Source organism: Topomyia yanbarensis, chromosome 3 (assembly GCF_030247195.1).
Source record: "Topomyia yanbarensis strain Yona2022 chromosome 3, ASM3024719v1, whole genome shotgun sequence".
NCBI lineage: Eukaryota > Metazoa > Arthropoda > Insecta > Diptera > Culicidae > Topomyia > Topomyia yanbarensis.
The window spans coordinates 312,424,811-312,449,752 of NC_080672.1; the positions used below are offsets into that span (position 1 = coordinate 312,424,811).

At 37.9% G+C, this 24,942-nt stretch overlaps 2 protein-coding genes across 3 annotated transcripts in view; both read right to left on the reverse strand.

Annotated features, from left to right (window-relative positions):
* LOC131689425 (phosphatase and actin regulator 4) overlaps positions 1–14,542 on the reverse strand; it is a 534,941-nt gene extending 520,399 nt beyond the window's left edge. Inside the window, exon 1 of the mRNA XM_058974505.1 lies at positions 13,551–14,542. The gene's annotated coding sequence lies outside the window, so the exon portion shown is untranslated. The remainder of the gene's footprint in view (positions 1–13,550) is intronic.
* An 81-nt stretch (positions 14,543–14,623) lies between these two features.
* LOC131689426 (uncharacterized) lies at positions 14,624–24,588 on the reverse strand. 2 transcript variants are annotated; one of them, XM_058974508.1, is made up of 3 exons: positions 23,975–24,588; positions 15,842–16,018; positions 14,624–14,743 (listed from the first exon to the last, which is right to left on the reverse strand). In XM_058974508.1, exons 1-3 carry the CDS (start codon positions 24,078–24,080, stop codon positions 14,712–14,714), a joined length of 315 nt encoding a protein of 104 aa, XP_058830491.1. In that variant the 5' UTR covers positions 24,081–24,588; the 3' UTR covers positions 14,624–14,711. The 2 variants fall into 2 exon arrangements, with proteins under 2 accessions (XP_058830491.1, XP_058830490.1); XM_058974507.1 differs by lacking the exons at positions 14,624–14,743; positions 15,842–16,018 and adding an exon at positions 22,988–23,776 and having other exon boundaries at positions 23,975–24,585.
* Positions 24,589–24,942: the final 354 nt, after the last annotated feature.

Sequence of the window (24,942 nt, forward strand, 5' to 3'; positions counted from 1 at the left end):
TGAACACGGTCGTTTGTAGGTTCGCGTTTGAGACTGCGTTCGTAAATTTATAAAAGCTAGACAGTTCACTGTTTCACTGGGATGTTATCCTATTTTCGGATATCGCGGGCGAAGGTGCGTAGATAATCGCGAAGGGCTGCAAAATATCATCTTGCATATTGTCATCTTCGGGAGTCCTGGGACGATATGGGACACTCCAAATTTAATAGAGTCCCAAACCAGGCTCATCTCGACGCTAAGGGCACCTCCAAAGAGAACTTGGCCCTAAACCAACTTTGTGCACAATTCTGACCATGGCATTAGTGTGTCGCTAAGTGAAGTACTAAAGTTGATCACAATGTAGCTTAACTAAAAAGAAAGTAGTCGTGGCAAAAGTTTATATGTGATATAATCACTATAATACTGGAAAAGCCCCCCTGACCACGTCAAGGTACAGTATCCTGCCGAGAACCCAATGCATGAGTTTGTCTTCATGGCAATAATCATGACGGTCTACCTTATTCCAGAGCTTTTGGATGACTTAAATATGACAGTTTTTAGCAAGCATGAAATGACACAGATTCCTTCGCCACCATCTTTTCCAAGTGGGTTAGACTTTTTCCTTTGCTCAACCTCGCTAGATCCCGCCAGTGCGGCATCTGTCGATTGTTATTACGACCAGTGCTGCATTCGGTAACCGTAAACAGAAAACCTTCCTACACGGTCACAAGTACTCATATTCGACTCTCTTTCCGTATAAGTTCTCACACTGTGACAGCAACATATAGTGTCAGTCATACTACGTGAGTGCCTTTGCGAAAAAAATGTTCTGTCTTTTCGCCCTCTTGTTCACTCAGTTTGACTGAAGCATCTCGATGACAGTCAGTTTTGAAAATTATTGTCATTAAGCTTAGCAAAGGAAATTTGAAATTTTGCACGATGCAAGTCTCGAATTCAGTGTTACAGCTCAAATACATTACCTAACAATTGGTTTGGTTGCTTTCCGAAAATTGTTTGAGAAATATTGTCTTTCATTTTCCGTCACCGTTTTGATAAGAGTTGTAAGCCACATAAATTGCTCATGTAATGTCATATTTAATAATATGTATAATATTCATTCTGTATTCTATGAGATTCCCTAAAAACATAAAACTAACGTCTGTTCATTCGCAGTCTAGAGCACTCAATCACAATAGGTAGGGTTAAAATGCAAGGAAATCAAAAGAAATATATGTTGTGTTTTGATCATGTTGATGTGTTCGGTTAGTTTTAAATATGCTCTGTCTGTTAATAAATATTTTTGCAGTAAACCAGGTCAAAATACAACATGCATTACTACCAATTCAGGAGCATATAAGCTATAAGTATCATTCAAGTTTAACTATCAGTATGTTGCTGATTTCGATCGAATTTAAGGCAACTGCGAAAGGTCAATAAACACTGGCTAGTGATTGAATCGTATATGGTGATTATTTAGTGAATAAAAACTACGCTTGTTGAATTCGCGTGGTAGACAAAAAGGAAAGAGAAATTCTAGAGAAAATTTACAATAGGACGTAAGTAACAATGAGAGATTATCTTTGGGGTCTTTCTCTTCTGTTCATTACTCGGCCATTTCAACATTTACTACTCTACTCTTTGCATAATATTCTAGTAAAAACCGTCGGCTTTCGATATGTACTGGAAAATTAGTGCAAAGTGTTGTAGTAACGTCGTAATAAACGAAAGAGAAAGTAATCAAAGAGAGGCTCTCAATGTTACTTACGTCCTATTGAAAATTTTCTCTAGAATTATCATTGTGTGTTGTCACTTGACTCGGCTGTCTGCGTCCCGTCATTTTTTTTCTCACTCTCCCTCGTCACTGTTGTTGGTACTCACTATGCTCAGTTTCGGTTGCTCAAGTTCTCTCAACTGAAAAAGACGATCATTTTGATTTGTGACTGAAGCTTTGCGTACATTTCGAAGAAAAAGTGATAGTCATGATTTTGTGCAACTCTGATTACGACACCTAATGGTTATCCGATGGCCACAATCAATATTTTATATCATTTCACAAGCAATGATGGTGGGCCCAAGTTCTCCGCGTGTGCACGAAGATAGTCTCAGTGTATAAAGACTTCCTGAGGATGAGAGGATTAATGAGAGGAACATTGATGAACACTATGCGGGGCATGGTCCGGTGATACTAACAAAAGTGTGAAATTTTCATTCCGATGGTTATTCGATTTCGCAGAGAAGGTTTATCAGGAATCTGTCCCGATACAGAAGATCTACCATGTTACAGTCCTCTAGCGATATCGCGAACAAATCAACATGTGCGATGTTAAAGTCACTATTTTATCATGCAACAATTGCACATTGTAGTTAGACAAAATGACAAGGCCGAAAGAAGGGACTTCTTAGTTACATACATTCCATACCAGATGAATTATATTTTGTGCAAGCCTCTGTTTGATTTCGGTGTATGGTTCAAAATTAAATGTTTTATTCGTCCAATCGGTGTGAAGAAAAAATTTAATATCATTTAAAATCATTCCAACTAGCGGTTGATTATGTCTGTAGATTCTTCACGATCATTGTACAATAATTTTAGCACATCACAAAAAACATTTGAATTTTGTAGAAACACACTTTAACGTGTATTATGTGCGTATTGAGGATGAGCGAGTGAATCGCGAATCGGTCAAGAATCGGCTTTTAAAAAAGAGTGAGTGAGCTACGATTTTTTAAAAAGTTGCGATTCTTTAAAAAGAATCTGCTGTTGAGCGACTTAGGGGAAAGTTTAATTATAACATTTAGAATAGAATAATTCTTGTAAAAGTTGCCCATTCCTGTATGCGTTTACCGAAGGCAGCATTCAGTTTCTACGCCTCACTCATTCGTTCTCTTCCAAGCTTATTGAAGTTTCACACAGAAACGAATGACTTCAGTTCAGAGAAAATATAGAATGATGGAAACCTCGTTAATGGGTAACGGGTAAATAAAAAATCCGCGTAAATCAAAACCGCGTAAATTTCAAAAATCGCGTGAATGAAAACCGCGCAAACGAAAAGCGCTTAAAAAAACCTCAGTGTATATGGAATCAAAATATCTACTTCAGATCAAAATCAAATAGATATTTATTAATCTTTCCAAATGAATCACTGAATCGATCAAGAGTCGATTACTTTTTTCGAGTAAAACGGACACGATTCCCTCATTAAACTGAATCGGGTTGTCCATCTCTAGTGCGTACATTTTATAGAACAATGTAGAAATTTCCAAAATCGAAATGAATCAGAAATGACAATAGCAATGGCGAGATAGACTCTTTGAAACCCCAACATTTTCGCACCGTGCTCTTGAAAAATAACTTGACATAGCGCAAACTACCGCTTCGAGAAATAACAGTATCGCGAAGAATGATTGAATCTGGTGGCTGAAATGCGCGCCCAAACTGTATCTATAGAAATTTGTCTAATCTATAACGAAAGCTAGACTTAAATTTCCCGATTGGAACAATTGAAGCTAAATTTCATATCATGGAGAGATTTTTTATCGGTTCATTTATTTGATAGGCAGGAACGCGTTAGCTTGACGGTTCCAGTTTCTTTTTTTACATTTTTAATATTTTAAAATTAGGGGATTACATTTTTGAAAAAAATAATTATAAAAGATCTAGAAGGAATTTTTTTATAGCTATCTTAAAACTAGAAACATAAATCGATCTACAAAAGGATAGATAGATTTATTTTGTTTTTAGTAAACAAATCACCAAAAATAATCAATCTAGATATCAATCAAGAATTGCAGCTAACGAAAAAAGATTTTTGTTATCTACGTAACTGTGGAATTGTGAAAGAAACTACTGAAATGCTTCAGCCAACCAATAATGTTCTGTAAATTTCAGCTAAAAGAAGCTGAAACATTCAAGCGAGCAAACAGTAGAACGAAAAAAGTAAGACTAACGACTTACGAAAAGTCATGCCCACCAAACAGAAATACCAAACATGCGGATATATTTGAACAGCAATGTTCGGAATGTTTCTGTGCACTACTTGCGCGCCGCCGCTGAAAAGAAAATTTTAATCAATTTGGTAAATATTTCCAACAAATGCGTGCTTCCATTCGAAATTATATTTACCAATGAAATCTCTGGTGGTACAGGGTATTTCGCTGTGGCTCCAAAGGATGTAGACAGAAATGTTCTACATCGGTTCAAAAAAAAATCGGACCGAATTCCTGGATGAGCCATGAATTGGAGTGTAAAATATTTTTCTGCTTTTCATCCGAGATTTTTTACCGAATTCTAGCGTTTAGCCTGGGAGCCAAATTCCAACATCATGCTGCTAAGCGTTGCAGCTACGGGCGAATTTAAGCTCATTAACATAATTTACGAATGGCGAGGAAAGCTGCATCGGCAACGGAATCAGTGGTATTATTTATTCAATAGCGAGCCTGGTATGGAGTTGCTATAAGTATAGTAATAGGTAAATGCTGTATAACAGATGTACGAAATCCTTTCATACTGTACGTATGGTTTGTATGTTGAATATTAACGACCGATTGGATTGTGTCTCTCAGAGTAGCTATTAATTGCGTATGAAAAAACACTGGTTTATGGAGATAAAATATTACATTGCTGTGCAACGCTCCGATGAATAACAGTGACAAGATCACAAACAGAACACAAGGCACCCATCTGATATATTTTCTTTGTCCAAAACAACACCGCTGCCGAAATATTAAAAATAGACATAACCAGGTCCCTAGTTCCACTTTCAAGTCCCCGAACTGTCAAGCTGTGAAAATGTTATTGACACAATAGTAGCATTCAATCCGAGTGCCGATATGCTTGTGAAAATCTTATTACCGGTCTTCCGGCGTTTCCTTCATCTCATTTGCAACCCATTTATTGGCAGATTTTTCAAAACCATCTGACACCTCATTTCGGGCTGACAGAGACAGATACCAGCGTGGTAGAGTCGGCAAACACGAACATCCATACAAATGATATCAACATCACCCACGCTTTGCTTTCAAGCTCCAATCCGTCAGGGAGTAACTGCTAGGTGACACCCGGTAGGTGAGTTATCAGCGGCTTCCTAACAGCACTGTCTGCGTGTAGGTTTTGTCCGTACCCATTCTGCCAGTTTGTTGGCGTGGCTGTTTAATATTAATCTGGCAAAATGGTTGTGATTGCTTAATAATAGTGCCTAGTGATGGTTATTTCCATCGCGGTTGGTGGTGTGTGCAGGGTTGTCGCACACGATTGGTGTTAGGTTAGATTGTACCTGCTGTTGTTGTTGAACAACGGCAGCCTCTTGACGAACGACATTCTTGAACCGAAGGTGGTTGACAATTAAAGTTGCGTCAAAGGGGGGCCATAAATGGTTCGGGACGCACTTCGGTAAGGGGTTTGGGATGATGAAAATAATGTGCTTGTCATTGCTATTTAAGGAAATCGTGGATGGTAGACAAATATTTTCATCTAAAATTGAATCATTGAATGTGATCGGTTTATCTTCAATAAATCTATGACGAGCATGTGCAAAGAATGCTCATAAAAGTAGAAGTTTGCAGACTTCGAGAAAGTGGCCTATTAGTTCATGTTCATCTGGAGTGTTTTTAGTAATTAATTCCATGGTGATAATTGGAATTAATTGGAAATCATTGACAATGAATACATATGGTTACCCCACCCAATCGGGAGTTATTCCGGGGTCAAATGAACAATAAGTTTTGAAGCAATTGCCAATATAGGAAAAATCAATATTCTTTTAAAAACACAATAAAAATTAACCTAATGGTAAAAACCGTTATCGATGAGGGGTTGATAGGTTAACAGTTGATACGACAATGAAACACTTTTTAAGAAAAGTACAATTGTAGAACTAAATTCTAGAATGGACTTCCTGTCAGAATCACTCGCTGCAATTGCAGACGAGACCATTTATTACTGCCTTTAATAACATTACTGTAAACAAAAATTAAAAAATCAACCGTGAACTATGCAATATTTTTTCTCAGCCAAATATAATAATATTGAGTATGGAACCTAGCTAGAAATCTACGCCATAGCATGATTTCTATATTTTGGCGAAAGCGATTTTTGCGGTGGTGTAAATTAAATGTACTGATATTGATCGTCTTGAATAATTCTTAGAACCAGGGTTTCTGTAATGGGTGGTCTGCTAATAGACTGGAAATGATCTGACGTACGTAGCTTGGGCTGGTAATTATAGGTATAATATTTAAGTTCTTAGGCCCATGTACTAAGTTATTGGTCGAACTTTCCGCTTTCTGATCACCCAAACATCGTTCGGAACAGCTGGCTAGAAATCTTTTAAATCTCCAATGAAATTGAACCTACCTACGTTTATTGCCAGATTATTACGCCCGTACTTGTACCCAGGAATATTTATTGTAATGAACGGACGGAAGGATACAACAATATTTCACATCGACCGCAACAGTGCAGCTTCATACTGCAGGAATGAAATATTGTTCTGTGTCTTCGCACAATGTTCAAATAATCAGAACAATGGAATTAAAAACAGTTTCAATTCTATTATTTGCGAGCTTGCTTTATGCCTATCTGGTCGAGCTCTAGCAGACTGCACTACAGATTTTGAAGATTTATTTAGTAACAGGATTTATTGAATTCAATAATGTACAAAACTACCAGTCATTGCCCTTGTCTTTATTACTTTTAAAAGATATTGAATAAGCTAGAGAGCACAAAGTAGGAAAAGTTACGAAAATTTTGAGCCATAGTACTCCGGTGAGAGCAAGGATGTGAAATAAACAGATCGAAAAACTAGAAGTGGCAGGGTCATAAGAAACAGGCTTAAAATCTTACGGGCTAATCTTTTGTCTTCTGCTGGCAGGAGTCGAGCTTAGGCAGCATAACTACGACTCAATCAAGTATACCAACATGTTTCCTGGTTAAGAGAGACTTGTCCCTCCTTACCGTGAAAACAAAAGAGAAGCCACGTAAGATCACCACTGAAAACCTGAAAATATGACTACATATTAGTCGAAACTGAAAAGTAAAAAAGAAAACGGGACTGATGGAAATCCACCGGCAGCGGTGTGTTAACGCGGTAGACAAAGCCACCACCTTACACACAGTAGCAAACCCGCTACCACTGCAAGCGCAATAGGAATAGTCTAATAAAAATCTACCTCGGCATTCGAAAGGCAAACAGAGATGAACAGCAGCATTTCATTGATGCTAATCATCGACAGGTTTTCAGTGGTGATCTTAAGTAGCTTCTCTTTTGGCGGTTCTCACGGTAAGAGGGACAAGTCTCTTATTACCAAGAGGCATATTGGTAGACTTGAGTGATTCGTAGTTATGCTGCCTAAGCTCGACTCCTGCCAGCGGAAGACAAAAGATTAGTCCGTAAGATTTAAAGCCTGTTTTTAATGACCCTGCTACTTGTAGTTTTCCGATCTGTATATTTCACATCCTTGCTCTCACTTGAGTACTATGGCTATAAATTTCCATAACTTTCCCTACTTAATTATCTCTATCTTATTGAATGTCGTTAAAATGTAAAAAAGAATATGTGATTGCATATTAGTGGAAATAAAAAAAGGAAAAAAATGTACTTATCTAGTGTCAAATGCCCTGACAGTTATCAGATTACAGTTGTCAAAATATGAAATTTCTTCGTTTTACAGATTTTGTTAGACTTTATAGTTTTTCCAAATACTCAAACAAACAAATTAAATTTGCATTTTTCAACTTTGATTGTTCGAGCTTACAACATGTAGTGCATCTTTAGTAATGTTTTAAACATAACTTTTTGGAATGGAAGTACTTCTATTCCAATTAAACCACATTTACTCTTTCAAATATCATGCGATTTAAATATTTCAAATTCTAAATAAGATACTTCACCTGTCTAAATTACTAAATGGAAATATATCTTCAAGATCACAATTCCCGCTTGTGACCAATCCTAAGTCAAGGCATACTCTTGGATTCGACATCGTAGTGCTTATGAAAATGTGGTTGAGTCGGGGGGCTTCCATTAAGCAGGTACCGTGTCAACAACGATTGTTTGTATTATATTCTAGTTTAACCCTCTAGTGCCCAAATTTTTTTTTGGCTTGAAAAAACTTTTGGAGGTGGGTTTCGTGATGAGAAAAACGAAAATAATGTTGAAAATTCTTGGAAGTAATGGGTTTTTCATTAAGGCCTTAAAATAAGTAGGCCGCCTAGAGGCGGTGTTGGGCACCTGGGCGAATAAAAAACAAAAACTTTTTTTTCTTCTAGTTACTTCAACATAAGCGAATACAGATGGTTTCTTATATTTTGGACTCCATCAGAACGCAAAATACCTAAGCTGTAAGGAGTATTTCTCTAGTGCTTTGGTTGTTTAATTATTGACTTCTAATTTATAGTATGGGAGTCCAGGGTCTGCTGGCGATGGTTTCACTTATCATGTTTTATGTTCTTAATTTAAGAAGATCGTGTAAAAGTGAATGCGTTGCATAAAAGAGCGGACTATTGTGACATTACAGATTTTAAATATGTGACACGGAAATCTCGCCAATTTACGACTATACGCACAATGATGCCACCTGGCCACTTTTGATGATAAAGTATGGATCGCGTGAGATGTTTTTTGAATAAAACTGCAAATCAATGATACTTGTTATTATTATTCAGCCACAATGCTCCTGCATTTTAATTTCGGCGCACAATTTGTATTCAAAAGCTAAATTTTCGAAATTTTTCAGGTGAAATTCCGAAGTAAACAAACAAAAAAAAAACAAATTTTACTTGTGGTTACGTATATCACATATACGGTCAAGGAAAGTTCTTTTCGCGCGCTAGCGAAAAATCTAGTCATTCGTGGAATAGCTTTGAACTCACCCTAAATAACAAAAATGCTGAAATTTAAGAACGTTACCTAGGGTAATGAGCCTATTTTCGTCACAACCATGTAAAACCGTTGGTTAGAGCGGCGTTAGCCATCTTTGTTCAACGTATTGGTTCAAATGGCGATTTTTGATATCATAATGGTTCATAAGAAGAAAGCAAAGATATTGATGCCAATTCATACGCATTGCATCAATTGTATTCCGAGTAATTAATGAAATTATGAGGCACCCTTCCTAATACGACTAAAGTAGGCTTCTCACTCTAATACGCTCGAAAACTCAATATCACTTACAACGTGTACGAAACAGAATTTAATGCAACATAAACACATTGAAGAATGGATTAAACAGTACTTGAAGTGCTGAACTAGAGACAGCGCCATATGTGTAATACAAAAGGAGAAAAAAAGATTCTGCCAACTGCAACATTCACCACATTCACCAAAAGTTTTTAAAACATAAGTTTTTTAGCTAAAATTGCACATAATACTGGTTCCGGTACGATAAGTAATCACTAAAGAAATTTTTTTTCGCTCAGGTGCCCAACACCGCCTCTAGGCGGGCAAAGTATTTTACCAAAAAACCTAAACTTCCGAATTATTCCATTAAACCAATTCACATCTACAGTGAAATGCTAGTAACAGGCTACTCAAAAATATTTTTTTGGTTATTGAAATTTCCAAAAACAGTTAAAATTTGTTTAGTGAAGATTACCACTAAACACAAAATAGTTTTTTTTCACGTTTTCCTCGAATTTTCAACTTTGAGGTTCAAATGCCTTTGACAGAAAGCTACGAATATTAAAATAATGTATGTATGAAGGGTGTGAGCGTTGGGAAGAAATGCTAGTGCGGATGACAACATACAATCATGTTTTAGTAGTTTTATTTAGTTTTTTATAGAGACCGCCTAGAGGCGGTGTTGGGAACTAGAGGGTTAAGGTACCACCATTGGGGCAAAGGAGCCTGCTGGTGTCAATAAATACATACATAAACGGTAAACACACTCTATCTTATTGAATCTTTGAAGGCAATTTCTTGCGGAACATATCTTTGGACTACGGGCTTGCTCAGAAACCCAAATCGTGTATTCGTTTTTTGGAGCTAGCCTCAGTCCGGCGCTAGCGTAGCCTTGTCGCTAAGATTCTGATGAGACGAAATCGAAACGCAAATTCCGTACGTAATTTTGTGTCAAAATCAGTCTCCAATTTGCGGCAGTCATTTCAGCACAAAGAACAAATATTTTATTGTCATATTCAATGGTTTGCTTTTAGTCCAATAAATCATCAATCAACTATATTAATTGTTCTCATAAATTAATGCCGGACAAAGCTATGGTGCCTTGAACACAGGCAACGCAGATCCTAGGCCATCATTGATATGATAAGTTCTGCGTTTGAGATGCACTTCCCCCGGTTGCCAGACAAATATCTGTAATTATTGCATGTGACTTTGTATGTATAAGTCTAATTGTGAGTCCTGTGGTGGTGTCTTAGTGGAAGGTGAGTTTTAGCGTTCGAGTCCTGGGGTGCAGATCTGTCTGGGTTGGCGTGGATGCTCACTAATTGCGTAATAGTGTGATCGCGAAGGGCACGAGCGTTTGTATGTTAACGTTTCTGTCGCTTGCGCTAGCGTGTATGCACCTTGGCGTACATAAATTCAATTTTATAATCGTGAGGGCATTCTCATATTCCCGTGTATTCTTGAATGATCGCGCGCGGATCGTTAATCTGATGTTTAATTTTTAGTGTGTGGTAGAGGTGCTAGAAGTAAGTCAGATTCCCCATATCATTAGAGTTTCCAATCATGTCGCCATGGAACGTGTTGTCCAGTGAATATGAGCGTCATTTTTCATTGATCCAACTGCAGGTATAAGTCTAGGCTGCTATGACCGCGGGTAGAGGCTTCTAGACGTGACCGATTCATGTTTGCGCGAGCGTCGGGTTGATGCTTGAGACCCCGTGTGGAAGTTCATATATGTAAAAACGTTCACTTAATTACCAGGGTGTTTTAATGTTGACGAGATCGTGGGCGTTTGCGTTTGTGACCAGGTTTGTTGTATCGCGAAGGCCACGTTTGTACGTTTGGAATGAGATAAATTGTTAGTATATATGAGAAAATTTATTATGTTAGTGAGTGTTCGAATGGATCAAAGATATAGCAGTTAAAGAGCAAATAACATGCCGAATAAAGAAAAAAGGAAAGAAATTAAGTAGAAACGAAATTGATGGATATTATTTTTGGTATACATGAATAGTGGAAAAGCAAACTATAAAAGTACAAAAAACGGACTATTGAAGTAGAAGAAGACATGCAATGAAACTACTTGGAATCGTCTAAATGCCAGAAAATGATATATATTTACCATTAACGACAATTGCATTCCGTTAGAAGTTTTTCATGCTATGCTGACCGAGAATGGATGATTGACGTGCGTCGGTAAATTAATCGCACCTTAATTTATCCAATCCGATCTTCCCGAATGAACGAATTGTACACCGGCAAAAAGTGACCAACGAATGTAGGATTACCCACTATTCTATCATATAAGCCAATTCTGCATTAATTCCCTGACCCATCTGTCACAAATACTTAGACGAAGCCGATTGATTTTCATGAAGATCTAGCACATGGCCTGGGAAAACGGATTTTGATTTTCATACCATTCTTCGTTCAAACGCACACAAAGTAGTAGTCTCTCCGGAATCAGAATCGTGGGCATTGAAGACAAACTTTCGGAACGAGAAGTTGTGGTTTTGTGTCGCGCTTTACTACTTGGCTAGACCTTTGCAAAAAATGAGTCATGTAGTAAAAGAAAATCGTGCACATGGGAATATTTTCCAGAGGATTACCTAGCGTATCATAATGAACATGAAACAGGAGGTTTGAAAATCCAAAGTTTTCAGCCCCCCGATGAATATGACTTAAGGAAATTAAACTCAAAATGATATAACTAGAGATATTATAAAAAAGCAAGCTAGATCGCTCAAGCATCGTACAATTATCTATATTCGAAGCTAGCTAGACATTTGCGGAGCATGCTACATGAATACAGAGCTATGCCTTCTTTATTTATTTCGCTTTGAAAAAACCCGTCAAACTTTTCATTCCATTAGAGGCTTACTTAAAGTGGTGTGGCACTATCGGTGGAAGTGTGAAACACAATAGTAGTTGATTCTGGGTTCGGCAAGATGCGTTCCTCTGTACGTAAAGTAGAACATTGATTAAGTAAAATAATTGAATACGGATATCGCCTCTTCTATCAGAGTTTTCAGTGAAATAGTTTCATCACGTAAAACAACCTTTTTGAGATTACCTGTATCCAGCTTCATCATGTAAAGAATGTGATACTCATTTCATTCAGTGAGTCAATTACCAAAGTCTTCAAGCTAAGATACTCGTTGATGTAAACGATTTCGAACTAGAAAAATACGATGCGCACCACTAACTACCATAGATTTACTTTTAAAATTCATAATGTAATGCAGAGTACTTGTGTTACAAATGACTGGCGAAGGATTTTGTACAAAAAGTGTGTCTGTGGTGAAAAGGTGTGTACCTTGCCCTATTCCATTTTGTGACACTCCCTATGCTTAGACTACAATGTATGCAAATGAGTTCGCAACGTATCGATTCTGTAACCAAGCAACATAGTATGGAAAATTCTAAGTGCAATAATCTGAACAAATGCTTTAAAAATCCTTTTCCAATTTTGTCAGTCAGATTTTATCATTTCATTTATTCAGCAGCTTTTTGACCCGATTTTCCGCAGCAAATTTTATGAAAGGTTGTAATTTATTGAATTTGATGACAATACACTGTTCCTTGGATTTGGAAAATCCTTTTGTGGTTTTGTGCCTATGATCGAAAATCTATCCCGTAAAGATAGGAAATCCCATAGGAAACGGGACAAATATGCGACCGTGGGCAGTTATATATACGGCAATTTGTTTTTGTCAAAGTTTACGGTATTAATCAGATGAAAAAAAATTCTTGGACCATTTATAATCCAACGCAAACATTCATCCCTGACCCGCCTGCCAAGTTCCTGCCAAGAATTTCAAAAATCGTATCATATAAGAAAAAGCTTCGCCACTTGACCGCTGTTTCCACTGGCCTGACCGGACGGTGGCGGTATTTCAGTGAGTTGAATTCGTGTTTCCGGAACGGCAGATGAGGTCGATAAAAATATGCTTACAATAGCAGCATCAACAAGAATCTGCGTGCAAGGGGTGGACGAAAGGGAGCACAAACAAAAACGACTCGAAAAACAACTATTTTCGGAGTAAAAACTTGTTTTTGACATTCTTTTCCACGTTCCTCCTCTTACTGGCTGGCATCAACAATTATTATTCTTTCTGTTTTCTTTCGTGTCTGTTCCACACACAAAGCCAAACCTATATTCATTCGCTCGTTTGCGATCGCAGACGATAGTGTATCGGTACATATATAGATTTAAACGTAAAACAACTCCCATGGTCCTCAGGTGGAAATGGCATGAAAGAATGTATTTTAAATATAGGTAAAACGATAATATTTTATCAATATTCTGCAAGGATCGGAAGGCAAAATCGAATTATTAAAATGTACAAAAGGTATTTTTTTTACAAATTATGATATCACGGTCAAACTGCAGTATGTAATTCAGACAGTTTTCCACCTGAGGAGTGGAGAAAAAACGATCATGACACTTACACATGCTTACAGGTCCATCGCCGACTACAGTGATGTTTCATTCCTCATTATACGATTCGCTGGCTCTGGCTCTTTCTTCCACACTTCACGTGTATATTTTATCGAATTCGCCTTCAGCAACGGCACCGTGCTCTTCCCGCAAGTCTCGGCCTGCCAGCGTCCACACTGGGCTGCTGTTGTATTTGCTGATGAATGAAGCACCTTCTACATCTTCACTTCACTCTCTTCAACTACATTTGCCCACGAAACACTGCGGGCATCACACGCATACAAAATTGCCTCTTTTATACCGCACTTCACATCATTTTTATTTAAACCCTATTTTATTCCCTCTTGCGACCAATATTGCTTGATTCGACATTCACAGCTTCAGCATCTTATCTTCTCCGCCATTGAGAGGCGATAGCCTTTCCGAATTTAGCTCTCCGGTTTATTCACATTTGCTGCATTCTTAACACTTCTCTTGTCTGCTTCCACTGCCCCACACACACCCCTTTTGATTAAATTCCAATACTTCCCAATTAAAACTCTCTATTTTCTTGTTTCTTCACCTTGCACTATCTTCTCGGCTTAACCCTTTCCAATAGCTGATTTTCTTTGGGCTGGAACACTAGACTGGCTGAGGTACTATCACACACATTTTCCCATTTTTTTTTCTCTGCTGCACCACACAATTGCTGATGTATACAAACATTCGCACTCTGCTGCCCTTCTGGGCCGTGGCTTGTAACGGATTTTACCCAAAATGTGATATTTAGCACAATTCACTGCACTGCCGATAAGCAAACGAAATCTGGATGAAACTGCTGTTTGAGATAAAGAAAATCTGCGGAGCTTTTTTTCTGCGTTGGCAAATGCCACCCCACCCTCTTCCTGATGTTACCAACTTCTGCTGCTTGCTGCCGAAGCCAGCAATCCGACAGAACATGAAGTGTCTGCCCTTTTACGCGAAAATATGCACAACCTTACCCCGTATGTATGCAACGTACGAACGACGGCTGACGACTAAAAACCTGACACTACTACAACACTATACCGAAGTATCGTTGCATTCTCTGTCTCTGTCACATCGCCCTCTTTCCGCTCCGGTTCCGCAACAGCTCTCAGCGTTTGACAGCTTTCGTATCTGGCAGATCCACCCCAGTGCAAATATGTTGGCGTTCAAACTGTGATGAATGACAGTTGCGGTGAAGCTGTCGGAGTTTTATGAATGAAATTTTACGTTATATTTTACAACCGCCGTGGAACAGAATGTACTATGTAGTGGAACGTCCGGCAAGACCGACGTATGGGATTTGCCAAAGAGAATAGGGAAAGAGACGAATAGTGTGAAGCCAAAAATACCTTATTGAGCAGACCAATCGTGCAATGTAAATAAACATTACTCACGCCTCAGTTGGAGGAGATAAGTATTGTACATCTATCAAAAAATAAATTTCAATTTTCGTCAGAATTTGGTTCAATCGTGATTGTGAGGTGCATTCTAGAGTATATGTATGAGTAAAAACAAGCTTTAAAATTATTTCATGTCTTTGTTTCGAAATGCGCATCGTTTGATAAACAAATCCAACGATCGACATACGGTTTGTTTTCAAAATATAATAGGAGTCATTTAAAGTGCTGCCTGTGAAAGCGGTTGCCAAAATTCTAGTGTTGAAATCATCATAAAGGGAGTGTTGCCGTTTTGACTGATTTTCACTCTTCGTCTCTTTACCTATTCTCTTTGGGATTTGCTAATTCTCCTAGAGAACTGCTAATTTTCTTGTTCGCACGGAATATAAGCTGAACTTTACTGGGAAGCTCATAGGGTCTCAGAAATTGGAGGACTTTTGATAAACAATCTGTAAACTTTACTCGATGCAAAGCAAAACAAAAACCTGTTTGTTTATATCTTTCTGCTTAAATCCGAACAATCAAAATACTACAACATAAATTCCTTTTTCCACGGAAAATGCAAATCTTGCTTCATAAAACCCCTTTAAATCGGTAAGAGTGTATATAAAATATATGCTCATTCTATATCATTTGCTTAAACCTGGTTTCAACTGAAAAATATAAAAAATGATTAAATACCTAATTCCTTCCTCGATACCGAGCAGAACCAAACAAACGGGCTTATCTATTTCCGATAAAAAAGTGCTCAACTGAATGCTTCTAATTACTAGCAACCACTGCTTTATCAAGGAATCATATTTTATTTGCTTGCTCCAATCTGCTATCAATAAATTGCGACCCGTTCACGTGCATTCACGTGCGAAGTACATAGCCGCCAAACGACTGTACGAACTTACCACCATCGCTTCCGTCGCGGGAATTTTCACTGGCCCGACGAATCGGCACAATAATACCCTCGTGGGGAGACTTTCTCTGATACTGCAGCAAGTGGGAGTTATCGGATGTAGCACTGGGCGTCTCGGGGTCTAGCAGAGCTGCATTCAATCCGGACAGTATGGAGTTGTCTGCCGATTCTGTGGAAATGTTCGTAATTCGGCTGTAAGTGTGTGTGTTTGTGTTTGTATGTGGGTTTGATGTTTGAAGCGATCTACACATTAGCTAGGACAAAAACTGCGTACCAATTAACAGATTGAAGCGGACGATTAGACAACACTAAACCCAGATTTATTAATGTGAGTATTAACAACAATCGTACTAAGAAATTCAATCAGTGCAGTGGTGTAATTAGCAGCGTATTTGGCCCGATTCCAAAAGAGTGCAGGTTGAAGCCATTATATTTTTAAGTAGTTTACTTCTAACGTTTCAATAGGTACAGAGGCATCATTGAAAAAAAAATGCTGAGATTAATTACCAGTTTTTGACTACACTGGAGAGCTATTTGTTCAGCTCTTCGCCATTGCGAATGACCGGCTGCAGATTGCGGGGGATGATTTTTGGTATCACGGCCAGGTGCACTGTCAGCTCCAATGCATTGGCGGCAAGATATTCTATCATTGCTGCCATGTAGACGAGTGCTTTCGCACCGACACGCTCGGCGTAGTAACCCTTTCTCAGTGAACGATGGATCGGCCGACAAGACCTGCTGGTGTAGCCAGTACAAGTGTAATACACGAATGATGCCGCATTCGCATACCACCCGCGGCTTTGTACTTGGTTCAGTTTACATTCGAAGCCAAAGGGCCGGCCATCGAACAAAAGTAGTTTACTTCCATTGTCAAAGAGGTGAAGTTTCGAACAAAAACTAGTCTGGCTTGCTTGTAATCGAATTGTACGGACCAATCATGACGCAGATAATAACTGCTTTCACAAAATCCAATCTTTCCGTTATTTTCAGTAATTTTACATTCTACAGAATTAATTACAAAACTGTTGCACATATTTCCCATCAGATAGCGCAAAAACCTATTATTTCAACAAAAGGGCTAGAAACAGCTAAACATCATTCTTAGCCGATTGTTTCGATTATCAAAGGGTAAAACGTTACGTCCAATTATTTCAGTATTTGCTGTTATTGCTTATTATTGTGGTTTTCACAACAGGGCGTTTATTTTGCCCAATGTTTGTTCTAAATTTTGCGATTGGAGCCAACAATATATACACTGCTGCTCAATAAAATAGGTGTGAGATAAAAATACATGAAATTTTGAGTTTTCTCTAAAAATATTTCTATATTCAAATATTTTATAGTTAGACACAGTCGTAAATATGAAAAAGAACACTTTTATTTGTAAATTAAATGTTATGCTTTATCGTAATTCTTTCTTCTCTATGAAATCCAAAAAAGTACCTGGTCAGTGAAATAGGTGTATTCAGTATTGTAATCCATTGCATTAAAATTTTTCAAATCCAATGATTTTAAGACTTCAACATTTTTAGCAACTAGTAACCTGTGTAAGCTCCCTTATTTAACCAAATTTTATCCATTTGTCTTGACATTGAGTCATTCAAACGCTGATAAGTTTCCGTTGGTATAGGGTAGCATTCCTTTTAAGCTGCTTCCCACAAACGATCCTTATTTGTGAAATTTCGATCGAATAACTTCTTTTTAAGTACATTCCGTAAATTTTCTACGGGATTGATGACAGGAGATTGGCATGGTCCGAAATTATAGTCACTTTACTATCCCGAAATCATTCCTTTACATACTTCGATGTGTTTTTGGTCAATATCTTGCAGAAACTGTCATGTAAAGACACGTTACCTTTGGCATAGGACTGCATGACATCCTTTAGGATGTCCATCCTTTAGCCTTGCATTCGAATCTTGCCATTATAGTGGCGTTGCGAAGAATAGGACCTGCGCAATTCCACGAGAAGCAAGCTCCAAACCTCATTGTTCTCGCCTCCGTGCTTTACCATATTTTGCGTGTGTCGCAGATCAAACTGTTTGCACTTTGGACGTTTAACGTTTCGTTGTGCATCGGAGGAAAACAGGTTTACCTTTGATTCGTCCCTCCGAAGGATATGTCGACATTTTTTGATTCCTTTTGAACCAGGCCTAATAACGCTGTTGAAAAGCAAATTGCATTTTTCTTCAAAGGCTTTGGCTTCGAAATAGTGGAACCTTCTTAGCAATTTTTTCTGGAAGATTGGAATTTTACGGCCTACAGCGAACTGTTCTCGGACCTGCCACTTTTCCAATTTGTGCTGAATTGGTTTTGGATGACGCGAATGGATCAGATTTCGCTAAAATTGCAATACGATGGTCAGTTGCTGTAGATGTTTTCTTGGGTTTTTTGCGTGTTTCCTTTTTTCAAAGGTTTTAAGGCATTTGTAACGAAGTTTTCGGAACGCCGCAGTGTATTCGCGATTTATTTTTATGTCTTATCTTCTTGAACAAAATTTCTTAGCACTGTACTTCGTTCCACTTGAGTACAGTGAGATGCTCGACCCATTCTATAAAAAATCTTTGACTTTGAGGACGAATCCGCTGCACTAAACAGGTGGAATCATGTAAAATAATAACACGTTAATATATTTCACACACCTATTATATTGACCACACGAAAAAGCCTGCGGTAGTCTTGTTTTGCATCTTGACAAAGATTGCAAATATAATCTGCGCCAACAACCCACTAGTAACTTGACAGATCCCAAGGCTTCTGTGTGCGGTAGGTGTGAGTGAGACTGCTGCAACTTGGTATGCGTAATTGAGAGAAAAACAAAATAATCTATCACACACCTATTTTATTGGCCAGCAGTGTCTTTTCAATTCTTCCGCTATTTTGTAAGGATGGGCGAAACGAGACTGCGGTACGAAACGAAACGAATAACTCTTCCGTATTCTCTTAACGATACGAAACGAAACGAAATTTTAATAGTAGATGTTGTTCGCAACACGAAATTCAATTTTGACGAACACATTTGCGAACTATTGCGACATTTTTCAAAAACCATTTTATATAAGGAAAGTTTTCAAAAATGTGTGACTGTATATTTGTGAAAATAGTCAGGAAAAGCCTTATATATTATTAGAGCAATTATCTCTTTCTAGTTAGCCCAAGGCTTACTGGGCAACAGAAGCAATCTAGCAAAAGAAATTTAAAACTCATTTAGTTTTCGTTCTAGCGAATTCTGAACTATTACATCTAAGCCTTTGTTTCGATTATAGAGGTTTTAACTTTTCTCATTTGTCTCTTTTACTGGTTAGAAAAAATTTTAACCCTATATGGCGGGGTAGGGACACGAACACAGGTGAGTTGCGTATAAGGACAACTACTCTTTGCTCGCCCCGACCTAAGCTTTCGGAACAAGTAATAATTGTTAGATTATAAAAAATAATGTCGAAAAATCTACCTTTTTCGCACATCATAACTCCAACTGCGCAAAATGAAATTTCTTAGAATAAAAAGATTAGGTTTGAATGGCATTTTGTGGAAAAATTCTTACTGGAACTTCTATTACAGTTACAAGACCAAGAAATTGAGGATTCCCAGAAATTATTTCATCATGGGTTATTCATATCTTTTCCGAAGACAGCAAATATGGATCATTTATTATGCTAGTCGGTTATAGGCCCATTTTAGGTCACAGCGCAAAATCAAAACTATTTCGTAATATCACTTTCATTCATTCTTTGGTTTTTGGTCAATATCTCGTATGAAAATTGCCCGATTAATACAATTACTAAACTGTTCAAAGCATGTTCTCTTCCGAATAATTTGAAATCTTAATACATTACATGCGACCACAGTCGAAATAAAAGAAAATTAAGAATGTCAAAAATTATACTTGTTACAGCTTAGTCGCTTGAAACTTTAATATATTTATATTTGATCTACCCACGGTTTCATCGGATTCTTTTTACGAAATATTGACGAATAATTGCAAAGACTACGCAAAGCTTTTTAAAAAAATCTCGGCGACGCAAACTCGCTTTTGAAAACTTTTTTCTTAGCTTAGCTTACCCCTAAATTTGTAAACTAGTGTTATTACATTTGTAAATTAGTCAACCTGGTGCATCTATCTCAATTACCCTTGAATATGCCGTTAACCCTCGAGATGGACGACTTTTATCTGTGATATAATTGTAGCTAAAATGAGTAAGCTGTACTTTGAGTCAATTTTTTATTAGTGCACCTTGCGCATGACATATCAAGTAAATCGTTGCTCCGATCAGTTATCGAAACCTGCTCAGTCATCGCAAGACGGCTTTAAGAATTGAGAATATCTCCGGATGCATCGATCTTTCAATAGATAAATCGTTATAATTTTTGTGTAAAATCGATTTAACCAAGAAACGGCTACACAGTCTACAATTAACTAAATTTTGATAAATTTCGAAAAGTTTCCCAAACTTTGCGAAACAGGCAAAAAAAGTTCGCAAAATTTACTTTGCAAAAAATTTCGTTTCGTTTCGACATTTTGCGAAAAAAAAATCGCCCACCCTTAGGTTCGATTCCGTCACGGTTGTTATTAAATATTTGTTTTGTTTTTTTTTGCTTTGTTTATTAAGGAGTGCGTCTGGTGAAGCGGGCAAAAAAATGACTTCTTTTTACCCACTTAATTGTAATTATTGACCTCTAATCTCCCGCTATCTCTGTGCCACGCTGAAACTCTTTTGTTTTAAATAGCCATGCATTTCTCGTGTAAAGGGTATTTGCTATAACACACGCAGAATTCAATCTATCGGCAACAATTTTCGAAAAACTGACAGCAATAAAAATACAATATAAACAATACACTCTAAACTACTTCTACCCCAATTTCCAAGAGAAAATACTCAATGGGTTATTTTCTATAGCGTTTTTTCCGTGATGCAATTTGATGATTAAAAAGTGGCATAGCATTTTTCTCGGAACCGCAGTTTTCATATTGGCGAACACAATAACTCAAAAACTAATCAGCGAATTGACTTGTTTTTTTTAAGAGAATGCACAATATGTGAAAACACAGAAAACTGAATCAATTGTTTTTCTCCCTATTATTTTGAAGAAAAGTGTGCGAAATGTACAGAACAATATGAGAGTTTTCAGTTTTCATGAAGCCATTTTCCGAAACTCGAACCGTTTTTTTTTTTTGGTTCATCGAGAAACTACAAGTCCAAGTATTACAAATATTATTGAATTTCCTGTATCAGACAATTTTATCAAGAGTTATCGTGTTCGCCGCGGCACTCCTCGACGTGGAAATGGTTGGACGTCTACTCTTGAAACGCTCGTATGAAAATATTTTTGAGCACTTTACGCCAGTCGCCCCCTTAAAAACCTGCTTGATTTTTATTTACTTGTTTGTTTGGGCTGAAAACGATTGCTGAAGCCTTCGTTCTCGTGTACAATGCAATGAAATACCGGCCTTTTTCGTTCTACGTGGCTTCCTTCCCTCTTTCATCCACGCTTCAAGCGGACGAGGGACATTTGACGGGAACAGTGTTAAGGCTAGCTTACAGTTCGGAAAACGTGTAACGGGATTTGGGTCCCTGTCAGCCTTATTCTGCACGGCGTGTGACGACTAAAGTCACCTCACTTTATGTGACTTTTCTCACTCGATTCTGAGAGTCGACTCGGATGAGGTGAGATTCCCCATTGCGATGAAATAGGCGTCTAACGTCACCCGAAGTGACACTTTAGAATTGGGTGAGAAAAGTCACGTAGAGTGAGGTGAGATTAATCGTCTCACGTCATACGCCGCGCAGAATAGGGCCGTGTGTATTTTAAATGGAGCTCGGGATTTCAAATCCTGTGACGGAAAATGAGTCTACTAGAAAATGACAGATTTCATGAAGTGTAAACCCAACCGCGGGAAACATAACGGGATTTTAAAACTCTCCACACAGAAATCTGGCCGGGAACAATTCAACATAAATTATTTCCGACGAAAATTATGCTTTTTTCAGATTTAAAATTCAGTGCTATTTTGATACTATTATTTATATATAAACCTGCCGGCAAAGGCCAGTACAACACAAAACTAACTGATTAATTTGCCAACATAGTATTCTTTATATATGAGCCAATAATCGTGGATATGATATGGGGCGTGGCTAAAAACGCTGTAACATGTGTCGCATGACAGTGTAATAGTGCATATATTTCCGATCAGACAGTGCAAAAAGATAGTGATTTCGTTCAGTACAATAGAAGTTATTTGCATTTCAAAATTGGAAAAATGCCTCAGAAGAAATTTTTGAAACGGGATCCTCGTATTGAAACGTTAGAAGCATTCTACTTCAAAAAACGAAATATGCATTTCTTCAAGTTCAAGAACGTGGGTTGAATATTGTTCCTGATATATAGATAATATTGACTACCATTTGGTCGGTGTTAAGTCAGACCGGACAAAGTCGCACAACATCAAAAAATGAGATAACGACATCACTGGATAAAGAATTTCGTCATCTACATTCGACATTTGCCAGATTGAACATTGTTACGTATAAACAAGAATTATGGCAAAAATTAATTTTAAAATATAATGTAAACAAGCTGCGATTCAAACTTTAAACTCGTTTTTCTCGAAATCAATATTTTGTCACTTAGTCCGATCTGACTTAACACCGACCATTTGTTAGTAATAACTAGTTACTAGGGGTGGACTTCCTCAAAAAATTTGATACAATTCTGTTTAGTTCCCAAAGCAGCAAAACTAATTTGCAAAGCTATTTACAACGACTTATTCTGTCTTCCGACTTAAATTTGCTATTAAAAACATTACTTTTTGACAAATTGAAGAAAAAAAAACTTGACTTCACTTGCATAGAGTAACGGGAATAAAAAAAACAAAATGCTCGGAATTGCAAAAACAACGGAGTATTCTATCGCGAATCACCTACAATAAATTTTATTGTTGGAAGTTATTGTGAAACACGGACTTTGAGTAACGAAACCAATTAATGGCATCAAGACAGTAACTATCAGAAAATAGCCTATGGGATAATTTATAAGCGAAATTGTAGCCAAACCAGCACCGATCAAACACCTGATACCTACCAATCTTACACCAAAAGAGGTTCTTTTCGTTCTATTCCAGCAAACCACATACAACTTTGTACAAACGCCTTTTATTTCTAAGTTTAAAAAAAGAACACCAACTAAGCAAACCACTTCCCACGATAAGCCATTGCAAGCATTCTTAACCTAGAGCAACTAGCGGCCAGTCGCAAGGTGGCCTTCTTGTCAAGATATTTTACCAACAGCATCGCTACAACCTCATCCGGCAGACCGTTCAGCGAGGGATACATTGTGACGTTTGCATCAACGCAGAGTGCATCGCGGACCGGGATAAAAATGTTGTTCTTTAACTTGTGGCTAAGTTCTTTTAAATTCTGACATGATAGACTTAGCTTTTGATAGTTTAGCAGGGGAACGTAGCGTGCGACCGGAAGGAGAACACTTTTACCGCAAATATCGGTACGGCGGGGAACGCTAAACGTAAGGCATAGAAAGTCACCACTTCGGATGCCTACTAGAACGCATCGTTCATCAGATCCTTGTAGGTAAAGATTCAATCGGTAGCTGCGGTTGGATCGGTTGTAGAAATTATTCGGGACTATTGCCGAAAAGAGACGAACAATACGCCGATCGTATGAAGGATAACGCGACCGAAAATCTTTCCCATTATCCTCGATTTGATGGTTCCAGGGTATGAATCCAGCCTCAAGCGATATGCAATATATCGTTACCAGCAGCAAATCGAATTGATTTATTTCTAGTTCACTTTGGTACTGTTGGATGAAACGTTGTAGCAAACTGGCGAGATATTTCGATAGCTCAGATTTTGTACTGTCTTCCACGAGTAGTCCCACATTGAGGTCAGATATTGCTTTGTTCGCATCTGCAATGAAAGCAACAGAAAAATAGTGAACTGGCTTTAGTTTTTTTCTGGAGGACTTTGCACTCTCGCTGTAGACAACAGAAACAAAATCTCAGCTAACGAAGGCCCTAGAGCTAAATAGCACCAGCACCGAAACAAACCCACAGAACAGACCGTAAAGAGCAAAAAGAAACCCAAAAATAAAAACAAATTGCAAACCTTCACTCTCTTCCACTACTGTTTCCAGGTTGTGGATCTGGAACGTAACAGAAGACGTGCTAGCGGTATCCGATCCGCCCGATTCCATATCGCATTTCGTTTCCATTGATGTGTACTTTTCACTGATAAGCGTTATCCAACGATCAGAACACACAAGTCATCACTACACACGTAACTGTGAAATTTTCACCAACAAAAAAAACAAGACTAGTGTTGTTCGGAAGGAACAGGGGTACCGCAAAAAGTTACCGCTAACCGATTGGCAAAAACATTCCAATTAACCCTTGCGTTATTTTATATCAATAAATTGTATTTTTTGGCTATGGCAAAATACTTTTTTCCGATAATTTTACAAAGCCTATTTTGATAGTAAATAGCAAATTAGTACTAGATAAAAACGCGAAGGCTACAGAATATTTTTGTACCACAAGAAAACCTTTAAATGGAAACAGGTATCTCATCAGTTATAACTATAAGACAAACTCACGAATCTTGTTCATTTTGAACCTACTTTTGAGTATGAGATAACATTTCACAAAAACCGACGTATAATTGCAGGTAACGTTTCAAAATTCGCACCTGCACCGAAGACACCGACGAACGACGAAAACATAAAAATCTGCACTGAACTGTCACGCGAATTCTGACGTCGCAAATCATTGCAAAACATGTGCAGCGCCAGGAGAAGGTGGGAACAAATGCAGATCAACATATGAAGAGGGCATAACAGCAATGACATTGTAGTCTGCGTTTCCAATCGTGGAAACATATTTTGAAATTTTATTTTGAAAAGGCATTCGATAACATCTGGCGCAATGGCCTAGTGTGCTAGCTTCAACGATACAATCTTACTGGCGAAGGACAATCCGCAACTCACTGAATGGAGCCGTTTGCGTTGCGCAAGACATTTCTGCTTGTCTTCCGTAGGGACGTCTGTTATGCTCTGAAGTGAATTCCATCCCTGTCCA

Coding starts and splice junctions, on each gene's coding strand:
- LOC131689426 (XM_058974507.1), bottom strand. CDS start 24,080: ATGGAAACGAAATGCGATATGGAATCGGGCGGATCGGATACCGCTAGC. Junction 23,777..23,974: donor AGTAGTGGAAGAGAGTGAAG/GTTTGCAATTTG, acceptor CTTTCATTGCAG/ATGCGAACAAAGCAATATCT.